This window comes from Leuciscus leuciscus (assembly GCF_965113295.1).
Source record: "Leuciscus leuciscus genome assembly, chromosome: 3".
Lineage (NCBI taxonomy): Eukaryota > Metazoa > Chordata > Actinopteri > Cypriniformes > Leuciscidae > Leuciscus > Leuciscus leuciscus.
Window position 1 is genome coordinate 12,630,578 of NC_138727.1, and position 22,240 is coordinate 12,652,817.

Sequence of the window (22,240 nt, forward strand, 5' to 3'; positions counted from 1 at the left end):
CAAAGAAGAGAAAGGGGAGGTAACCTGTCGTCATAAGGGGAAGATTTCTAGATTCGCCCGTCTGAGCTTTCATTTTCTCAAAAATACCCAGGGCTTGGTTTACACCCATCAAAACGTCTAGCCACTGGGGGACCATAGGCAGGCTAGGGAAACTCATATTAAGGTTAAAAAACCTCATAAAGTGAAATTTTCATGCAATGGAACCTTTAAAGGTATAGCGGAGGATTTTCCCGAATTTTAGAAAAGAACCGCCCTCTCCACTTTTTGAAAAAATGCACATGCACAACACTCTACATGCTCCCGAGAGGGAACGCCTATTAAACGTATGCACAAGAGAGCATGCACGAGCTAATCATAGCTTACATTAACTTTTACTAGCAGTGATTTTAAATGGATTTCTCCAAATAGCATGCCAAACTTTACCTGTCAAGTAGAAACTTCGCGACTGAGGCATCAGTGGGAAGCCCAACCTGTGTTTTGAGCGCACGCCATCGTGTGAATCGTGTGCACGAGCACGTACGACGGCCTTACGTAAACATATCACCAGAATGATTGACACTTAGGTGGACCAAAAGTACAGGCTACCCACCCGGAGAAAGAAAATCCTCCGCTATACCTTTAATATATAATTAGAGGAGGCCAAAAGCGGAGGAGAAAAAAGTAGTGTGTATATATATATATATATTAGAGGTGGGCATAGATTAATTTTTTTAATCTAGATTAATCTAGATTAATTTTGAAATTAATCTAGATTAATCTAGATTAAAATGGCTCATTTGAATTCTGCCGAAGGCATTCAGAATATGTGTGCTACCCAAATAATGACTATAAAAGTAAGTCTTTGAGAACGGGTTTCTCAAGCCAGGTGGCGCATTAGACCAGGGGCTCATCTCCTGTTTCCAAAATGCATCATAAACTGCTTGAGAAAGCTGTTCTACTCATAGACTGTAAAAGGTTACTACTGTACTGTTACCGTCCGTAGGCAACATTAGGTAGGCCTATGTTATTATCAACTACTATAGGCTATCAATTAGGGATGGGCGATATGGCCTAAAATCTATATTGTGATATACATTGCAGCCTCTTGCGATAACGATATACAGTATATTATAATAAAACCATTTCAGAACAGATTACACAGACCCATGCTAAACAACTGCTAAATGTATTTTTTTTTAAAGGGTGTATGTAGTTTTGAGAACATATATTGTGCAAAACTGTAAGTATACAACATAATTTTGCAGATAAATAAAATTTAAGTACACCAGCTGCAGAGACTTAAGTAGGTCTAATGTTTATTATGGCTTGGAGCTTATGAAACCCCAAATTTAAAATTAGAATATTGTCTAACTGATGTCTTTTCAGTTAAAAAGAAACACAACAACGATTCTTAAAATCGAGATGATGTGCTACACCACTAAGCAAGGCTGGATTAGTACCCCCAGGGGCCCCTGGGCACTGAAGCTCATGGGCCCCCTCCCCTACCTGACAACCACACCCTCCAAAGGAACACACACCAGGTGTGGGATTTAACATGCCAATCACTATTGATCAAAAGCTGAATGACTAGTTCACAAGACAATGATACGAAATACATTTTTCTGAAAAGTATGGCTGCACGATTTGGGGAAAATGTCATATTGTGATTATTGAGGTCAATATTGCGATATGCGATTGCGATATAGTAAACAAATGGTTTCATGAGTTAACTTGCTTATTTCTCAAGTAAAATGCACACACAGATTAGTGATAATGCTGAAATTTGTAGCCCATTTCTCAACTCAAACTAGAAACAACAACTAAATGCACTGTGTTTTCAAATTAAAATAAATTCAATATTGTTATTTGTCTCAATAATACAAGAGTTAAAAATAAATGTCATATTTACCTGTGCCTGTCAAACAGGTAGACCTAGGACATATACCGAAATTGTCAAACTGCACTGCATAAATTATAAATTAAATATAGACTAATCCTTATTATAGCAAAAAAAAAAAAAAAAAAAACTTTAGTCAACAGCAGTGAGTCATTTTCTCTGTTCTTTTTGTTCTTTGATTAACTTTACTGACAGAAAGCTTTATTGGCTGCTGTCTCTTTAAGACCAGCTGACGGAGACGCGGCTCTCGCACGCGCCTCATTCTTTCACAACTCTTGACGTTCATCATAAGACAGCTCTTATGTTATGAAGATACTCGACAAAACGGACATTTTGGCATAATTGTGTGTGTTATTCTAAGTTCAAGCACGAAAGATAACTGTATTCTGGCGTGCTGTCTGTGCGCACGATACTGGCGCGCGCGCGTCTTTCTATGTCTGTGTGTGTGTGTCACAGTCAGACTTTTGTCTTGTCGCACATGAATTGTTTAAAAGCATTTGCATGAATAAGAGATCATATAATGTAATATACACTTTTTTAAAATTCTGATTGGATAATTATCAAGATCGAGGCAAAGCCTTGTGTATACTATTTTTATGTAGCAGCGAACGTGGCAAAAAAAAAAAAAAAAAAAAAAAAAAACTCCGATCACGGAGGGCCCCTCTCTGCGCAAGTGCCCAGATTGCCCATATGGTAGATCCGGCCCTGCACTAAAATATATTGGAATGGGAATAATACGCGCGCGCTGGTATTCAGTGATATCATGTTTCGTTTTGAATTTGAGGTGGTAGAACGGATTAGTCGTGTGTTAACTTACCGAACTGTTACCCCACACACTCTGTATATAGTTTGCTGCTGCTCGTCTGACGGCTTAAACCCGAACCAAGTCCAAATAATGGATGTTGCACCGATATTTTTCACCAGCTTTCACTTTCAGCCGTGTTTACTTAAGATGACGACGAATATGCGTTGCAGCCGGGTTTACCTCGCGGCCGCGGGTAGATTGCGTCATCATAGCTTGTGTAGTATAGAGCCATCTCCCAACCCAACTTGGAGAATAGATTAACGGCGATATTTTTTTTATCGCGCGATAAGAGTCTCGCGTTAACGCAGCACGTTAACGCCGATAACGGCCCACCACTAATATATATATATACAGTATATAAAAACTCTCCCCACCCTACTCTGAACATCACTCAAATTCTTCTCTCCATTCCCAAATAATGGAGGCAGAACGCCAAAACTCAGGAACATCCGATGCTGGTAAATCCTATCAATTCGCATCTATGTCACATGAAGTCACTCCTGAACATATATGGAGTAACATAGAGAACATTCATTTCAGGCAACATGAAAGCACTTATTTGCCTAAATTCACTCGGATAACAGTTATAGTAGCATTGTATCAAGAATACAATTGCTTATACAATGGTGTCCTTTGATTTTTATCTCTACAAAATACCTAGGATGTAGAATACCGTTCGTTAAAGGGTTAGTTCACCCAAAAATGAAAATTCTGTCAGTAATTACTCACCCTCATGTTGTTCCAACCCCGTAAGACTTTCGTTCATCTTCGGAACACAAATTAAGATATTTTTGATGAAATCTGAGTGCTGGATCACTCCTCCACAGGCTTATAGACACTATAACTTGCTGGCCCAGAAAATGTATTAAAGACATTGTTAATATAGTCCAAGTGACTCCAGTGGCTCAATCTTAAGTTTATAAAGCGACGAGAATACTATACTGTAATAGCGTAGCGCGTCTGTGTTGCACGTCACCACGTATCACACACATGACTAGCGTCGCCCAATAGTGAAGTGGAATAAAGCCACCCAAAAGTGGAATAAAGTCGTTATATTTGTTTGTTTTTGCGCACAAAAAGTATTCTCGTCACTTTATAAACTTAGGATTGAGCCACTGGAGTCACTTGGACTATATTTAATACATTTTCTGGGCCAGCAAGTTATAATGTCCATAAGCCTGTGGAGGAGTGATCCAGCACTCAGATTTCATCAAAAATATCTTAATTTGTGTTCCGAAGATGAACGAAAGTCTTACGGGATTGGAACAACATGAGGGTGAGTAATTACTGACAGAATTTTTTGGGTGAACTAACCCTTTAAACCATCGCTGTGCTTCTTTGGGGCAGTCAAATTGAAGCTTCTCATCGCCGAGGTCGATCAGCAGGCAAGCAGGGAATCTAAGAGAGAACTGAACGCTATTCTCACGCAGGCCGTTTCTCACTGCTGTAAATGCCGCCCTCCTCTTAGCAACGCCGGAGTTGAAATCAGGGGAAATGAAGACCTTACAGCTCTGATGGAAGAGTTGGTTCCAATTCTTTGTTTTTAAAGAAGTGAAACCGCACGATCATTACTCTAGGCCTTTGATTTTCCCGGTCAGCCGAAGGCGCGGGGCCAATACGGTGCGCTCTATCTAGCAGCGGGGGAGTTGGAAAGATTTCTGACCCAAGCACATCCTGGAAAAACTGTGACATAAAGGTAACCGGATTGCTCCCTTCTGCTCGCTCTGGGATGCCGATGACATGGAGATTTCAACTCCGAGAGCGTGACCTCCACTGTATTGGTGAGTTGTTTGTTAGCCGAATTCAACTTTAGCACCGCCTGTTCCAGTGCTTCAATGCGGTCACTGTAATCATTCAAGTGCTTATCAAGCTCACCAATGTGTCATCTTTGTGATTCAATGCTTGATTTAAAACTCTCAAAGGACACAACAACTGGTGCAAGAGCGGAGTCAATGGCTACATTCACCTGTTCTGCGATTGTATATAATAGCTCGGAGATCAAAGTGGCACGGTGATTTTCCAGATCTAGCGGCAGCTTGTCGCCATGACTCCCTGTCACGGTCGCTGACGATTTAAGTTTACGTTGCCTTTCTGAAGCCAAAATTCTTTCCAAGCAACAATCCTAGAATAAGTGATTTAAAAAACGAAACCATCAAGTTTGCTTAAAGCTTTAGGTAGCCTGAAAGATATAATTGAAAGAAAAAATGCTCGGGAGCTCGCTTCACGTGCGTCTTCTCACTCACATACTCAGCCGGAAGTCCGCTACCTTTTTTAAATGACATTTACAGTGATGATTGCACTCAGTTAATCAGTCTTCTGGTAGTACACAACCTGGTCATTCACTTTCCTCTCTCAATGTCTCCTAGGGACAGCTTCACCAATCCATGGCTGTTTCAAGAGGTCAAGAAAGAATCTACAAAGGAAGCTGCAGATGAAGAAGTAAGTTCATGGTATTGTGCATTTGATGCATAACCTGTGGGTCATGTCCAAAATGTGTCAACCCCAGTACTGACAAGAAACCTTCCACAGGGTCTTAGTTTTCTAGTAAAAAAAAAAAAAAAAAAGATTGCACAGAACTCTTACTAGTCATTGTGTTGCAAAAGGCTTAAGGAAAGTTCATACAGGAATGTTGTTCCAGGAAGAAACACACTCTACTCAACTGATGATTCTAGACTGCTCTCTCTTGACATGCCTGAATAGAAATGATTACAGAATGGTTACATGGATGTGTTTCTAAAATGAACTGATGGTCATTGCATGTTTTGTTTGTCACTGGTTGTATATATCCCTTCAATATCATCTCTTTTCCCTTGTCATACTTTTCCATACCTCATATAATTTATCCTGTAGGTTTCAGCTGCATCTGAGGAGGAAAATCAAGCTCAGGGTGACCTTTCAGACAGTGAAAATGCTTGTCTCTCTTCATCACCAGTCAGTTTGAAGAGTCAGTCAGAATTCCACCAACAACCAACAAAGGCATCTCAAAATGTCTTTGATTTCAGTCAGGTGTCTATTGTGAGATTTTCGTCAGGTGAAAATTCAGTTTTGTCATCAGTTGAACCTGGACACACAGTACCCGACCTACTGCAACACACTTCACCACTGAGTCAAGATGAAGAAAATCAATTCAAAGAACCAAAATATCAAGATGAAGATTCTGTGGGTCTTGATCAAGTGTCGCCTGTATATGAAAAAAGTGATTTAGAAAGTAATGAAAAATCATTAGAGGCACAACTATTTGAACCTAATAAAACTTCAAACACCATACAGTCTTCTTCATACCATGAAAGCAAACCATGTGAAGTTGATAGATTGGTTCCTGACAGCAACCAAATACTAGGCCAAAATATTAGTCCTTCACTTTCCCCTCATGCTTCTGTGAGGGAGGCTGATGAAACTCTTTCACACAGTGTTGAAGGGAATACAGGGCTTTCAAGAGTGACTCCAGATCTCATTAAGGGCTCTCCAGAATCAGATCAGGTCTTTTTTACCCTAGGAAAGCTTAGTGATTTGGATCCAGTTGCTTCATTGCAAAGCCTTAGAGTAGCAGATCAAAATTTAGTTGAATCCTCTCCTACAATTGACTCTGCATCACTGCAGTCACCTACTCATCACAAGATCACAATTTTAAATCAAGAACCATCTGATACAAACAGCTCCCCACAGCAACCTTCGGAGCCCGAAGCTGATCCTAGGGTAGAACCACAAACTGATTCCTGTGAACAGGAACCATATCTACAACTTTTAGAATCTCCAAAGCAAAAGCCAGAAATCTTAGGAGACCATTGTGGTGATCAAGAATATATTAATTTTCCTGATGCAGTAAAAGTAAATACACAATTGGATTTAACCATTGAACCTCTCATAAATGACAGTCATGGCTTTAAGAGAGAATTGTTGTCTCAATCTGAGACTGACCCAGACATGTGGATTCCAAGGGAAACTGCACAGCTGAGTGAAATTTCTCCTTTTTGTGGCTCTGACCTCAGTCCACAAACACCAGAAACAGTCATAGCTTGTCAACATTTTGACTTCAGGGAAAAGTCTTCTGAACTTGGATCAGCAACTACTAAGATACCTGTTTCACAGGAGGCGGTGGTGTTCAAAAGTTTAAAACGGCCACAGTCTGAATCATTAATCTCTAGTGCAACCCAACAGTCAGAAGAAAAGCATATTGACCGCTGTCTTTCTGAGTCCTCTGAACCCTTGGTACTCACTCTGAACATGAATACAGCAGTTGAGAAACCTGTTTCCCAGGAGGCAGGACTAGCTTTACTTCCATCCCAGGATGGCAGTGACAAGGCCTTACCTTCCAAAGATTCCAAACGACTACTGTCAGAAACAGTCATAACTTCTCAACAGTTTGACTTCAAGGAGAAGTCTTCTGAACTTGGATCAGCAACTACTAAGAAACCTGTTTCACAGGAGGCAGTGGAGTCCAAAGGTTTAAAACGGCCGCAGTCTGAATCATTAATCTCTGGTGCAACCCAACAGTTAGAAGAAAAGCGCATTGATCGCTGTCTTTCTGAGTCCTCTGAACCCTTGGTACTCACTCTGAACATGAATACAGCAGTTGAGAAACCTGTTTCCCAGGAGGCAGGACTAGCTTTACTTCCATCCCAGGATGGCAGTGACAAGTCCTTACCTTCCAAAGATTCCAAACGACTACTGTCAGAAACAGTCATAACTTCTCAACAGTTTGACTTCAAGGAGAAGTCTTCTCAACTTGGATCAGCAACTACTAAGAAACCTGTTTCAAAGGAGGCAGTGGAGTCCAAAGGTTTAAAACGGCCGCAGTCTGAATCGTTAATCTCTGGTGCAACCCAACAGTTAGAAGAAAAGCGCACTGATCGCTGTCTTTCTGAGTCCTCTGAACCCTTGGTACTCACTCTGAACATGAATACAGCAGTTGAGAAACCTGTTTCCCAGGAGGCAGGACTAGCTTTACTTCCATCCCAGGATGGCAGTGACAAGGCCTTACCTTCCAAAGATTCCAAACGACTACTGTCAGAAACAGTCATAACTTCTCAACAGTTTGACTTCAAGGAGAAGTCTTCTCAACTTGGATCAGCAACTACTAAGAAACCTGTTTCAAAGGAGGCAGTGGAGTCCAAAGGTTTAAAACGGCCGCAGTCTGAATCGTTAATCTCTGGTGCAACCCAACAGTTAGAAGAAAAGCGCACTGATCGCTGTCTTTCTGAGTCCTCTGAACCCTTGGTACTCACTCTGAACATGAATACAGCAGTTGAGAAACCTGTTTCCCAGGAGGCAGGACTAGCTTTACTTCCATCCCAGGATGGCAGTGACAAGGCCTTACCTTCCAAAGATTCCAAACGACTACTGTCAGAAACAGTCATAACTTCTCAACAATTTGACTTCAAGGAGAAGTCTTCTCAACTTAGATCAGCAACTACTAAGAAACCTGTTTCACAGGAGGCGGTGGAGTCCAAAGGTTTAAAACGGCCGCAGTCTGAATCATTAATCTCTGCTGCAACCCAACAGTTAGAAGAAAAGCGCATTGATCGCTGTCTTTCTGAGCCCTCTGAACCCTTGGTACTCACTCTGAACATGAATCCAGCAGTTGAGAAACCTGTTTCCCAGGAGGCAGGACTAGCTTTACTTACATCCCAGGATAGCAGTGACAAGGCCTTGCCTTCCAAAGATTCCAAACGACTACTGTCAGAAACAGTCATAACTTCTCAACAGTTTGACTTCAAGGAGAAGTCTTCTCAACTTGGATCAGCGACTACTAAGAAACCTGTTTCACAGGAGGCAGTGGAGTCCAAAGGTTTAAAACGGCCACAGTCTGAATCATTAATCTCTGATGCAACCCAACAGTTAGAAGAAAAGCATGTTGACCGCTGTCTTTCTGAGTCCTCTGAACCCTTGGTACTCACTCTGAAAATGAATCCAGCAGTTGAGAAACCTGTTTCCCAGGAGACAGGACTAGCTTTAACGCTCTCTCAGGATGGCAGTGACAAGGCCTTACCTTCCAATGATTCCAAACAACTACTGTCAGAAACAGTCATAACTTCTCAACATTTTGACTTCAGGGAGAAGTCTTCTGAACTTGGATCAGCAACTACTAAGAAACCTGTTTCACAGGAGGCAGTGGTGTCCAAAGGTTTAAAACGGCCACAGTCTGAATCATTAATCTCTGATGCACCCCAACAGTCAGAAGAAAAGCATATTGACAGCTGTCTTTCTGAGTCCTCTGAACCCTTGGTACTCACTGTGAACATGAATCCAGCAGTTGAGAAACCTGTTTCCCAGGAGGCAGTACTAGCTTTACTGCTCTCTCAGGATGGCAGTGACAAGGCCTTAACTTCCAAAGATTCCAAACGGCAACTGTCAGACTCTGTTTTGTCTGGTGTAATATCCCAACAATCAGAGGAAAAACATTCTGGCCGTTGTCTCTCTGACTCTTCTGAACCCTTGGTGTTTAACATGAATTCGGTGCTCGAGGAACTTGAAAAAACAGTTCAACCAGAACAACCATTATCTGATCAACCGGTCAACGCTGAGGTGAGTGTTTTGTTAGTTCCTGGTGTATCCCAAGACACATTTACAGGGGAACTACAATCAATGGTTGAAAAAACATTAATGGAGTCACCTACATCTCAAACTGATCTGAGTGAACATAAGGAATTAGAAGCTACTGATGTGCCAAAACCTGCGAATACTGAAAAACCAAAACCCAAAGACTTACTAAGCATTGATCAACAACATGATGACTCTGATCTTGAGGCTTTTTTCGACTGCATACAGACCATTTCAGATTATTCTGAAGCAGAAGATGACAAACCCTTTAAAGGTGCAATGGCAATTAGTAATAAAGTCTTGAGGTCAACTATTCATGAACTACAACAACAACCAAATGTCAGAAGTGCCTCAGCACTACCATCCCATGAGAGCCCTCGTTGGTCAATCAGGTCATCAGACAGTGACGATTTTGAGGATTCTCTCATCATCCAAGAACCCAATGATGATGCAGAGGAGAAATACTTTTCAAGCCAGAAAAGTCTTGAATCTTCTGCACAATTTCCTCAGGAGCTTCCTCCTCGAGGAGGGGCTGAGTATAATGATGATGATGATGATCTGAGGAGGGTAAGCATCCTCAGCATGACCTCCCTCTTCCACCCAATCCTTCTCCAATCTACCCTAATCCATTTCCCGCTGAATGTGTTTGCTGAAGGGATGGTGTTTGGTGTCTTTGAATTAACAATATCACTAATTAGGAGGATTTTAAAACCTGAAAAACTTGATTTTACTCAAACATAAAATAAAAAAAAACATGATCATGTCACATTCATACCTTAACACCATCATAATCACTGTCAGCTTGTTCAGATAGTGCTGATGCATGTACTACATTTATGAAATTGCAATGTCATATACTAAATATGCAGGATTTTGCAAGCAAGTAATAACTATATCTTAATATACATAACAACTAAAAGTATTTTCCATAGATATGTAGAACTAGAACAACTAAGCAATGGATTGCTGGATTTGAAGTGACTTGCTTACCAGCTAATTGTTTCATACAAGTCTATTTAAAAATGGTGCATGTTGTGTCAAGTTAAGAATGTTTTGTTGTCCCTTGTCTGGTTTTCTGTTTTATAGATATATAATTCAAAAACAAGAAAGATTTTGCATATGGCCATGTTATTGATTTTTGATAGTCATTGGCAGGTTCTAATAATGTTTAGTCTTATGCTATTTTTGCAGAGGGGGCAGCATTACATTCATTTGTTAATTGTGTTTATATAAACGTTTTTATGTTTTATATATATCATGTACATTTTAATCTTATATTATTGCATGATTTTTCATACACGCTGTTTGGTTAGGAGATTGATGATGCGTTAGGTGCGCTGTCGGATAGCTCTGATGAGGATGTGCTGACCACCAGAGTGGTGCGAAGAAGAGTAATTATTCAGGTACATCTGTGACTGAGAATTGCCTGGTCTATTTTTGAGGTTCAGTGTGAGAGTTTCTTAACACACACTTGGTGTGCAACTTTGGGTGCCAAACTGTTATTTCGGAAACTGACACTATTTTAAAATCCTGCATTTTCAGCTGTGACTTAACCTCCCTGCTCCTCAATTGCTGGTAGAAGTTGTCCATTTAAAACTAATAACCTTGTATGCTTTCCCATATATTATACTGCTGGAGTAGTTGATTCTTGATCATCATAAAATGGACAACTTCTACAGGATGTGTTGTTCTTTCTATATTGGATTAATATTTTCAGCATTGTTTCTTTATTATTCCTCTTTTGCTAACCCTAACCTTTACCCAAGCCAGGGCAGCTGTTTCCTTTTATGACGAACACTGCTTTAGCAGGTGACATGTATTGATTGTGTGTCTGGTTTCTTCTACAGGGTGATGATGTTCCAGATATTCCTCCACAGTCTGTAACAGAAGAGCAATACACAGATGCACAGGGAAACTTGGTTGTGAAGAAGGTAAACATTCAAGATTTGCACCCGTTCGTCAATCCGTCCGTCAGTCAATCTACCTTTTCATCCATCCATCCATGGAAATCTGAGCTTTCTTGTTATTGTCCTCTATGTCCTCTTACATTTTTATTTAACTTTTATTTACTTAAATGTTTTTGTTTTATTTGCTTTCATTGTCAATGTGATACTCTGAGGGCAGGTAGAAGAGCAAGAGAAGAGCAAATGATCCAGAAAGATTTATGTTAAATGCATCATTTCCATTCAAATGTGTTTATCTCACTCTCTTACCCGCTCAGGTGACCAGGAAGGTCATTCGACGGTGTGTGTCATCTGATGGGGTGGAGACAGAGCAGGTGAGGGTGGAGGGCTCCGCCCAACAGCCTGTCAATGTGGCGCTAGGGGACGGATATTCGAAAGTAATGAAGAGGACAGTACTGAAGAGCGAAGGACATCAGACAGAGGTGTGTGATGCTGCCACTCATCATGAGATACAAGATGAAAAAATAAAAGGCTTACTTAACCTAAAGTCATTCTGATTACAATTAAGTTGATTTTGGTCACTTACTCAATTATTGGCATTTAAAGAGATCTGCTGTATTAAAGAGGTGTCTTTTGTTTAATTTCAGGTAACTTTCCATGAGCAAGACGGCATGTCAGCTTCGGGGGAGTCTGTTGTAGGTCAAGAGGTCAGACAGGTGGTCCAAACGACAGTGGTACATGGAGAACAGCTGGGAAAGCATGAGGGGGATCCTTTCCTCGCCACAGACCTGCCCTCTGCCCGGGATGACTTCACCCAGGTGAGCTGCTAAACACAGCAGTCATTCCTGACATCTTTACAACATCAGATTTTTATGCTTAGCATTATTTTAAGGGAAGGATTCCAAACTTACACTGTCTCAACATTTTGCCTATGACATTTTTTTGGTTTTGTTTTTTATAACCAAAAGTTCTATCAAAGTTTTTTTCCCCCATTTGCCAGCTTATATATATATATATATATATATATTTTTTTTTTTTTTTTTTTTTTACAAATAAATCAATCCAATTTTGTGTAAAAATGTGTTGGCTTTTGACAGTTAATAATAATAATAATAATAATAATAATGAGTCATGATATAAAAATATATTTTACTTCAGATACATTATTCCTTGCAATTGTAGGTCATCCAGGTACTCCGTGCATACAGAAAATTAACATACTGTACAGTTGTAAATAGTGCAGAAATAATTCTGTTAATAGGCCTATGTCATTTTGAACTATGCCATAAACATTTAAGGCATCCACTGCTCTAACAGTCCAACATACCCAAATAGTTTGTCCATCATGTTTCTTTCTCATCAGGGTTCATTTAGTGTTGATGTAGTGTGTGCCTCATTCCCTCAGGCTCTAAGCTACTTTGGAGGTTTTAGGAAGGTGCAGATCCCTCGAGTGGTAGAGCAGGAAATACTGCAGCCTGATGGATCTGTGATCAGGAGGTTTGAGAGACGGGCATGGCGTTTGTGTGCATATTAGTTTGAAAGTGTGTGGGGGTGTTGGGGGTGGGGGGGGGCTTTATCGCTATTGTTCAAAAGTTTGGTGTCAGTGAGATCTTTGAATTGTTTTTTGAAAAAAGTCTCTTATCAATGCATTTATTAGATCAAAAATGGAGTAAAACAAATATTGTGAATTATATATCTTTATATGTTTTCTTTTTTAATATATTTTTAAAAATAATTTATTCCTGCGATGGTAAAACTAAAGTTCCAGCAGCAATTATTCCAGTATTTAATGTCATTTGATCCTTCTGATATGGAAATCAATCTGAAGTTCTGATTTGGTGCTCAAGAAACATTTGTCGTTATTATTATTATCACAGTTGAAAAGGGTTGTGCTGCTTAATAATTTTGTGGAAACTTTGCTATATTTTTTTCAGAATTCATTGATGAATAGAAAGTTAAAAAGAACAACATTTAGTTGTAACAATGTGAAATTTTATTTGTAACATTATGAAAGTCTTTAGTAACTTTTGATCAATTAAATCCATTCTTGCTTAATAAAAGTAACAATTTTACTGACCCCAAACTTTTTAACAGTAGTGTATTGTAATGTTCATGCAAATGTTCTATAGAGACTGAGTTAAGAATTTCTATATTTGCCGCCAGTGTGTGTATATTTGTTAACAAAGCATGTCTTTACATGCCTTTAGTTCTCTAATAAAAAATGTACCCTGACTTTACACGAAAGTACTATGGGATTTCCATGTTTTTCCTTTAATAAGGACCTAAAAACACCAGTTTCTGCACTGTAAGACGCTGATCGATCTTTCTTTCTTATTTACAGGACGAGGATGCAGAAGTCTAGGACCCAAAGGAGGTCAGTAGTGAGGGATGCTGGGGGACAGAAGCGTGTGTGCGTGGACCAGATAGACGATCGATCTGAGCCACATGACAACCTACAGCATCACCTCCATCACCTCATTCACCACTACTGTGCCCAAAATGACTGAGAGAAAGAGGGGGAGGAAGCTGAAGAGAAGTCAGAGTGATGGTTTCCCTACCTTCATTTTCCTCTCCCAATCTCCATCGCTCCTCTCTTTGAGCCTGTCCGCCCTCCTAACCACTCCTATGCACCACGCTCATGCAATCCCAGAGTGCAATTCACTCCTGCCGCTTCCAGTCTTCCTGTCCAGTCAAACTGGATGTTTGCCCAGTTTAAGTCAACGGACAATATTTTCTCGCTCCTTATTTTCCCCAGTTCACCACGAGTGTTTATCTGTTTGTCTTTCATTGTGACCAAAGGGTGTTCTTTCCTTTCCTTTCCGTTCCTTTGCTTTTTAAACCCCTCAGTTATGAAATAATGAATACAAATACACTCACGCACAAAAAAACAAACAAAAAAAGACATCACAAAAACCAAAATGTTTTTATCAAAACAGAAAAAAAGTCCTGGTCGTTCATTCTCTGAACATTTTAAGCTCGAACTAACTGAACCTGTGCTGCACTGCCTACCACGACTATTGAATATCATTGCATTATATCGCCACATCATTACATGCTGTTTTGATCTCAACGGTTGAGATGTCTGAAAACTTCTTGCCTTCTTTATCAGCTGTTGGGGTATTGTGTGTCTGTGTATTCTGTCCATGGAGAGTATATATAATATGCATTTTTAAAACGGCAGTAGATCACATTAGCCACCTGTAAGGATATTAGCGCAGGCATGCTTAGCTAGCAGCAGACACTTACTGTATTAATAACACTCTTTCTATGGTTAGATGACTGTCATTTTACGGCCTCACCCCTCTCTTTGTGTCTGTGATCTGTAGCAATTCTAGTCTTCTTCATCATCACTGGAGTTTAAACATTTCAGTACAGCTTTTTGTTATAAAAGATCACATTAACGCACGTTTTATGGTTTTAAACTTACTTTGACAAGCGTTTCAAGAGGGACTCAGAAAGCAAAGGTGGAATCAATTTTAAATGATCAGTTAAATGTTACACATATGATTCTATTTTTAAACTTTCCGTCTGAATTTATTATTTTCTTTGAGCGTGTGTGTGAAAACGGAAATGTGGTATTTTATTTTCAAAGTATATTCATTTTTTTTCTGTACATAATGCTCAATATCAGTATGTGTTAGGGAATATTTATTTAATAAGGTATTTATGATTGGTAAAATATCTTATTGGTTTCAGAAGTGAGCATAATGGATGTATGTTTTCAAAAAGAATGTTTTATTTTGATGTATTACATTTCTATACTTTGTGCGTCATAAAACGGGTGCAACCGAGTGAATATTCCTTTTGATTCACCAAATCACAGGTTGGCTTCAGTTGAGACCACTGGGAAGAAGAGTGTACCATGAGATATTCTAATTACTTTTCCTTTTTAACTGCAGATTAATACAGCTGTGTTAGCAGAGGTTGTTTTTTAATGCTGATCTGAGGCCAGCTGTGCTTTGTTCCCCTTATAATGATTTGGGTTTGGGAAACTGGCCCTGGAACAGCATTAAAAGTCATCCTCTAATCAAAGTTGAACACTGCTACTACTTTCACTGTGACTGGCCCACGTTTGATTTACTGAATCCGCATTCTATGTCTGTGGAGATAAAAATATGCATATATATATATATGGTACATAAATATCTATCCTAAAAGGCATGTATTAGTTTACTATATGACTTTTAAAAAAGACATTTAAACACTATACCATGGCTGCAGTGTGTGTATATGGCTGAAAGAGAATAAAAGTGTACAAGTGTCATAACCTTCATGTCATGGTTATTTTCTGGTTGTGTGTGGAGAGAAAGCTGACACCTGACATCAAACATACAGTACATATCACATCTTTATTGTAGTTTTCATTAAATATGTTGATTTGCTAGCGCCACCATGGCAACAAATGATGTAGTTCACATCCTCATATTGGCGTCGAGGTTCTGTAAGTATCAGCAGAGGAAATGTCTTTAAGAAGAGAGAAAGGAACATGGAGAAAATGGAAATTATGGTGTTGGCATAGTCCAGTTAGTGGTGAGGTTTTTCCTCAAGGAAGACCGTTCCATTCCGACATCACCCTCTATGACATCATCTTCCGATTGAGTGGCTCAAAGACACAAAGTCGCCACTAAGGGCAGTGTGCATGCTTGTAAATCAGGCTCAGCTCACTTTCGCTGCTCTTGCTATGGGCGAAAATAATGTCGGGATAAATAAAAATCACAAATGTGTGAAAATGATACATGTAGTTTCTCATAAGCTACTTATATTTATTTTTTCTCATACAGCCATGATATAAAGTCAAAGGATATTTTCACAGCCACTCAGTATAGGAAAAATTAAGCTACATAGATCTGAAGGAAGGGTGATACTTCTAGATATGTTGGCTCATGATGATGATATTCGCTATCATCATTACTGTATCAAATCCTTATGATATTGATAGAAATAAAACACAATTTGATAAGGAAACCATGAATTACACAACATAAACTAAGAAAAAAGACAGCATGGTCATTAAAAAAAAAAATAGTCCTCCATGCATTTGTCCAATGGTTGTCAGTTTGATGTATCATGTATGCTACATTCTCATTGATATCGTTTTTTTCTCATATTCTATGACATAAAGATAAACATACAGTCCATATTAGTATTCTGCAGTTCTCTTAAATCAAGTAAAGTATATCAGAATCTTTAAGGAGCCAAACATTGTAAGCTAGCGAATATAAACAAAGCTTTTTGACAGCGGTTACTAAAATCTTTTAATTTTGCTGTAAGCCAGAATTTAATGTACGTATTTTTAAAAGTTTCTTCAAGTTCTTTTTTAAAGATTTTTTGTTTTATCATTTTTTATCTGAACGATCACGACATATGTACATCACCAGAACAATAGCAAGCTCAATATTAACATTCTTATCTTTCAAAATTGATATATTGCACACACATAAATAGACGTAAAAATACAGTACAGACTTGGGGAAAGGTGATTCTCTTTACATATCTATACATTTAAAATGCATACCAAAACAGCTTAAAAAAAGAAACAGAAAATAAAATTTTAAAAATACACTCCTTTTAATAATGTCCATATATGCGAATGGCCCACGGGTTTTGGTGTAGGTGATGACCTTTAGCAAAATGCTTGAACTCTCTGGTCCATTTGTGATAACATGTAAACGACCCTCAAGGGGGAAGGGGAGGGGGAGGGGCAGGGGCGTGGTTGTTGGGAAGGAGGTGTGGCTTAGGAGACACACCTCCAGTTTGACTGACAGATGGTTGGGTTTTTGCTGATGGTTTCTCCTCAGTTGGGAAATATTGAAGCTTAATATGCCATTAACTACAAAAATACACACAGACAAACACACATCAGCAAAACCTAGAAATAAGCATAACATTAAATTAGTATTATTAAATTCCACTAAATAATGAATTCATGTTTCTGACTGATATATTTTCATGTAGCTTAATTATAACAGGTCATTCTTAGGTCATTAGTTCTGCATTTGTGTCCCGGTTATACTAGCACTCAAAAGTCTGAGGTCGGTAAGATTTTATGTTTTTAAAGGAAGTCTCTTCTGCTCACCCAGGCTGCATATTTGATCAAAAGTACAGTAAAAACAGAAATATTGTGAAATATTTCTTTTAAATAACTGTTTTATATTTTAATATAATATATTTTAAAATGTCATTTATTCCTGTGATGGTAAAGCTGAATGTTCAAAGTCATTAATCCAGCATCACATGATCCTTCAGAAATCATTTTAATATACTGATTTGGTGCTCAAGAAACTATTCTTAATATTATCAATGTTGAAAACAGTTGTGCTGCTTAATAATTTTGTGGAAATCGTGATTTTTTTTTTCAGGATGATAATTTCAAAAGAAAAGCATTTATTTAAAATTACTGCTGTCAAATCGATTAATCGCATCTAAAATAAGTTTGTAAATATTATATTATATTATATATATTTATATTTAACATATATATATTTATATATATATATATATATATTTAACATATATATATATGTATATATATATATATTTATATTTAACATATATATATATATATATATATATTTATATTTATATATATATATACATATAAGGGGTGGAAGAACAAAATGCATTGTGATGCTCTCTCTCTCTTAGTGTTTAACCGCAGATCCAGGATGACGCTGCGTGTGCTTTAGAAACACCCATATTCTTCTTGCTTCCAATTCCATACACACACACATCTACGAAGGCATCATTTGGAATGTTTGGAATGCAGTGGGCTTATGTATAAAAAATATGAAACCACTGACAGAAGGCTGCTTTCTATTTCAAATGCTAACGTGTGCTTTGTGAAGAGCGCTCACTCATGCGGCTGTGTGCAACTCCGTGTAAGTGGTTAAATGTACTTGCATTTAATGCGTTTATGATGCGAAATTAATGTAAACACAGTCAGTTATGTCTTAAAGGATTATCCAGGACAAACCACGTCTTATATTTCAAAAGAGATCTGTGCATCAGTATGAATGCATCTTATTAGATCTCCCGCTGCCTATGATGTCATCAGTAATAATCCAACAACAATAAAGATGAGAAAGAGAAAAATCACTTCTTGAACGGAAAACATTCAGATACTCTTAAATACTGAAAGCACTCTCTGTTTACTGCTTATAATATGTTTATTTGTTCCTCTTTATTATTTACTTTTATGTTTTGAAGCTCTTAGTTTTTATATTTAAAATTCTTAACATACAATTGTTTTAGTTAAATTGTTTAATTTGTAATAATTTTAAAAAGTGCTTATGTTTTTCAAGTCGGTAAACTGATTAATAAAAAAAAAAAGGAAATTAAGAATCGTTTTGGAATCAGATCGTGACTCCCAGAATCGGAATTGGATCGGATCGTGAGGTGCCTAAAGATTCCCACCCTCTAAAATATAGGCTATATATATACAGTATATACACAAACTTTTATGTTAGATGCGATTAATCGCAATTAATCGATTTGACAGCACTATTTAAAATAGAAGTCTTATGTAACATTATGAATGTCTTTCCTGTCACTTACAGACAGTATGATTAACTAAATTAGAATGACCCTTTGCGATCAATATCATTATCATCTAAACTAAACAGTAGAAAACGCTCTAAGAGTCTTACTTGATGGGCACACTTGGGGCTCCAGAGCGATGGAAGTGTATGTTCAGCCACTTGCCATCTCGACGGTGCCAGACGCGGGTCTCCTCTGACTGCATGGTGCGGGGCATCCCACTGACATCCATGTACTGGGTCAGACGGATGTACGCGATACATGCCGCATCCTCCCCGATCAGGTGCACATGGGGGTTCAGCAGGATAGTGTGTACAGGCTTATTACCTTTGGACAGAGCTAAAAGATAATACGGTGATCTAAATACCGATGTAAAAATTCAAGATACTGTTCGCAAGTGTGAAAAGATATTAGTCTAAATACCGTTCTCAAAGTAGAACCTGTGGAAGTCATGTCCCTCCACCAGGTTTCCCAAAGCTTCTGGCTCAAAGGAAGTAAGACCAGGATCGCAAATCTTTCTGTAAGAAAAAGAGCAGAAAGTAAAAGTCTCATTTTGTGGGCACACATTGGTACAAAAGCACCTGGAGCGTTCCAATTTTAGTCTGTGAAGAATAAATGTGAACGTATATAGTCGCTGATATAATCTGAATTTCCTTCTGATCTCCAATCTGCCAATCAAAAGCTGTAATTAAGTGAGGCTTGGTTCTAAGTATTGACGGAGCACCTGTTGTGAAAGTAACCATTAAATATAATCTCAGTAATCAAAGAGAAAATAAAGCAAGTCAAGTCAAGTCAAGTATATTTGTATAGCGCTTTTCACAATACAGATTGTATCAAAGCAGCTTCACAGTATTAAATTAAAATAATACAACAAGGTTTGTTTCAAGTGGAATTTATTGATTGATAAAATTAAATTAAATATCCCCAAAATATCCCCAACTGAGCAAGCCAAAGGCAACAGTGGCAAGGAACCGAAAAACTCCATCAAGTGACCTAATGGTGTCCTAAAACTCCATCAGGTGACCTAATGGAGAAAAAAAAACCTTGGGAGAACCCAGGCTCAGTCGGGGGCCAGTTCTCCTCTGGCATTTATGAGCTAGAGGCCGGATTGTAGTTTGAACTGTAATAAGATTAAAAATATTATGTGAATGCCTGGCTGAAGAGATGCGACTTTAATCTAGTTTTAAACTGGGTGAGCGAGTCTGAGCAACGAACAGTATCAGGAAGACTATTCCAGAGTTTTGGAGCCAAATGTGAAAATGCTCTCCCTCCTTTGGTGGTTCTGGATATCCTAGGTATGACCAAAAGCCTTGAATTTAGTGATCTTAAAGCAATGCATTAGTGTTCTTAAGGGTTTGTGCGTTCACTCACGCGTAAGCCTCAAAGTCGCCGTTGTTGATGGATTCGATCAGCTGTTCGGTCACCTTTATGATCTCCTGCTTTCGAGCTGAAACACACAGAAATGTCTAACGTGTGAGTCAGACATGCTCACGGCACAAGAATCTACATTTATTAATCAACATCTCAACTCATTTCAAAACTTGACTGAATTTATGCAATCCACAAAATGCAAACCTTTGTTTAGAAAGCACCAGAAACAAATTTACAGTGAACCTTTATAGCTTCTGTCTTTTCAGTTATTAGTTAGCTTCAGGGCTGGGCGATATATTGAATATTTGTAATTAATTATACTGTATATATCGTAATGATTTTAATATGCTTTTTACTTGGCCATTAAAAAGATGATGGGATTAGACACGTTTCACCATTCTTTTTTGTCTAACAATTCATGAATATGAGAGTTTTTTAACAGTGTCTCTGATTTAAGAGATTTAAGAGATTTAAGTAACAAAACGTTGATTTTGAGAAGTTTTTGAATCACATCAAACTGACCATCACTCATACATGTTCATGAAGGTCCTTCATTGCATTGATGATGCATTTAAATAAAAAATAAACACGTTTTCTTGTTCATTTAGTGAAACAGCTGCTTTGATTAATTAAAAAAAGCCCTATCAGAGCAAATACTGTACATAAATATCAAGATATATGTATCGAGTATATATATCTGAGTATTTGTTGTTGTTGTATTGTTTTAGTTATTTATATCGCCCAGCCCTAAGTGGCTTACAGAGAAGTTGTGTGAATTTTATGTCTATGTACAATCTGTTCTGTTTACTGTATTATTAAAAAAGAGCCAATTTTGACACTCGATAAACAAAGGGCACCCAAAGGAAAGCGTATCCCAGAACTCCTAGTGTTCTACGATGAGTTTCAGAATGAGCAGTGTTTACTGATAGGAAATCACAGGCAACACTTTCATTCAAAGTATTAAAGTTAAAAATTACCTTTATTGATAACTTGGCAAGCTAAGGGACAGCAAAAGAATGGCTCATAATTGGTCAAAAAGGCAATTTCTTATGAAAGCACCAAATAAAACTAGTGCAATGCATCTACGTCTACTGATGATGACATAATAACTCCAGCCCACCGGGCAAAAAGACGTTAAATGTACTTTGTACTTTTAATATTTAACAGTTCATTTAATGTGAAATATTAATTATATCATTCTCCAGCACTGATTTTATGGTTTCTGCAAATTAATAGATGAAAAGAAAAAAAGGAATGGATACGTCTTCTAGCTGATGTCTTTCGCCCGGAAGGCACTGAATGACAAATGAGATGGAAAAGGGTTTGCGGCTTTCAAATGAGAAAAAGAGGACTTTACTTTTCTTTAGAAAAGCATTCCATCTAATGCTTGTTCTCTCTAACAATGGCCATGCTTTGTAACATGGGGCCTTCAACCTTTTTTCAACTTCATTTTCATTATTCAGCATAATGCCACTGTTAGCATATGTGGAAACACCATTCTCCTCTGTGTTTCATAAGATATCAAAATGGTTTTTGTCGAAAAATAAATAACAATAAAAGAATTAGGGCTGTCAGTTGTAAATTGTGTTAATTTGGTTTGATTAATTAGAGTATTAAAAATGAATTAATCCATTTTCTGAACTATCTATTCTATGCTTTCACAATAATATCTTTGAATGATCTTAATTTGGCGGTTTTCTCAGAAAAATGAATGATTATGATTAACTGCATTAATCAGCGTAACGTAATATTTTAAATCTATTCACAGCCCTCAAAATAATACAAACACATTTTTTTTTCATCATGTGAAACACAGACTCTAGACAAAATGCATTTTGTCATATGGTCATGTCAACATAAAGTGCAAACAGAATCTGACGTTGAAAAATAGCGTATTGTCCTTTCAATACTGGTTTAGGTCCATTCCATATTACTGAGCTTGAACAAATCCAAAGTGATTCTATTTGTTTGAATACAGGGTTAGGGTTAGGGTTTTTTCTGGTTGGATTGGTGGGAGGGGAAGAGATACTAAAAAGAAGGAGCAAACATCAGGCTCTCAGGCATGAGGCAGGGTGGGATACCGGAGCAAGTGCAGTGGATCTCTCCATATTAGGAATATTGGGTGCAATAGAGGACAATGCAGAATCTAGTCCTAGGACACAGGGGTAAAAGGTCAAATGAACAATCTTTTGAGTAAGAAGAGGTTTG

General features: G+C 38.1%; 2 protein-coding genes across 19 annotated transcripts in view; one reads left to right on the forward strand and one right to left on the reverse strand.

Moving 5' to 3' along the window:
- Window positions 1–15,324, forward strand: part of ank2a (ankyrin 2a, neuronal) — an 85,608-nt gene extending 70,284 nt beyond the window's left edge. For 9 of the 10 annotated variants that reach the window (XM_082165719.1, XM_082165722.1, XM_082165720.1 and 6 more), the window contains 8 exons: window positions 5,048–5,120; window positions 5,532–9,788; window positions 10,535–10,624; window positions 11,069–11,152; window positions 11,443–11,607; window positions 11,773–11,943; window positions 12,531–12,622; window positions 13,467–15,324. In XM_082165719.1, the coding sequence (XP_082021845.1) occupies window positions 5,048–5,120; window positions 5,532–9,788; window positions 10,535–10,624; window positions 11,069–11,152; window positions 11,443–11,607; window positions 11,773–11,943; window positions 12,531–12,622; window positions 13,467–13,632 (5,098 nt within the window). In that variant the 3' untranslated portion in view covers window positions 13,633–15,324. The remainder of the gene's footprint in view (window positions 1–5,047; window positions 5,121–5,531; window positions 9,789–10,534; window positions 10,625–11,068; window positions 11,153–11,442; window positions 11,608–11,772; window positions 11,944–12,530; window positions 12,623–13,466) is intronic. The other variant, XM_082165724.1, reaches the window with a different exon arrangement.
- Window positions 15,325–15,455: 131 nt separating this feature from the next.
- The window catches only part of camk2d2 (calcium/calmodulin-dependent protein kinase (CaM kinase) II delta 2), a gene marked incomplete at its 3' end in the record, with an annotated part of 40,002 nt that continues 33,217 nt past the window's right edge, over window positions 15,456–22,240 (reverse strand). For 2 of the 9 annotated variants that reach the window (XM_082165811.1, XM_082165815.1), the window contains 5 exons: window positions 21,010–21,030; window positions 20,033–20,108; window positions 19,085–19,179; window positions 18,772–19,000; window positions 15,458–16,994 (listed from right to left, as the gene is read on the reverse strand). In XM_082165811.1, coding sequence (XP_082021937.1) covers window positions 16,985–16,994; window positions 18,772–19,000; window positions 19,085–19,179; window positions 20,033–20,108; window positions 21,010–21,030 — 431 coding nt within the window. Of the gene's footprint in view, window positions 16,995–18,767; window positions 19,001–19,084; window positions 19,180–20,032; window positions 20,109–21,009; window positions 21,031–22,240 lie in introns of those variants that run through there. The other 7 variants (XM_082165817.1, XM_082165816.1, XM_082165813.1 and 4 more) reach the window with 6 other exon arrangements.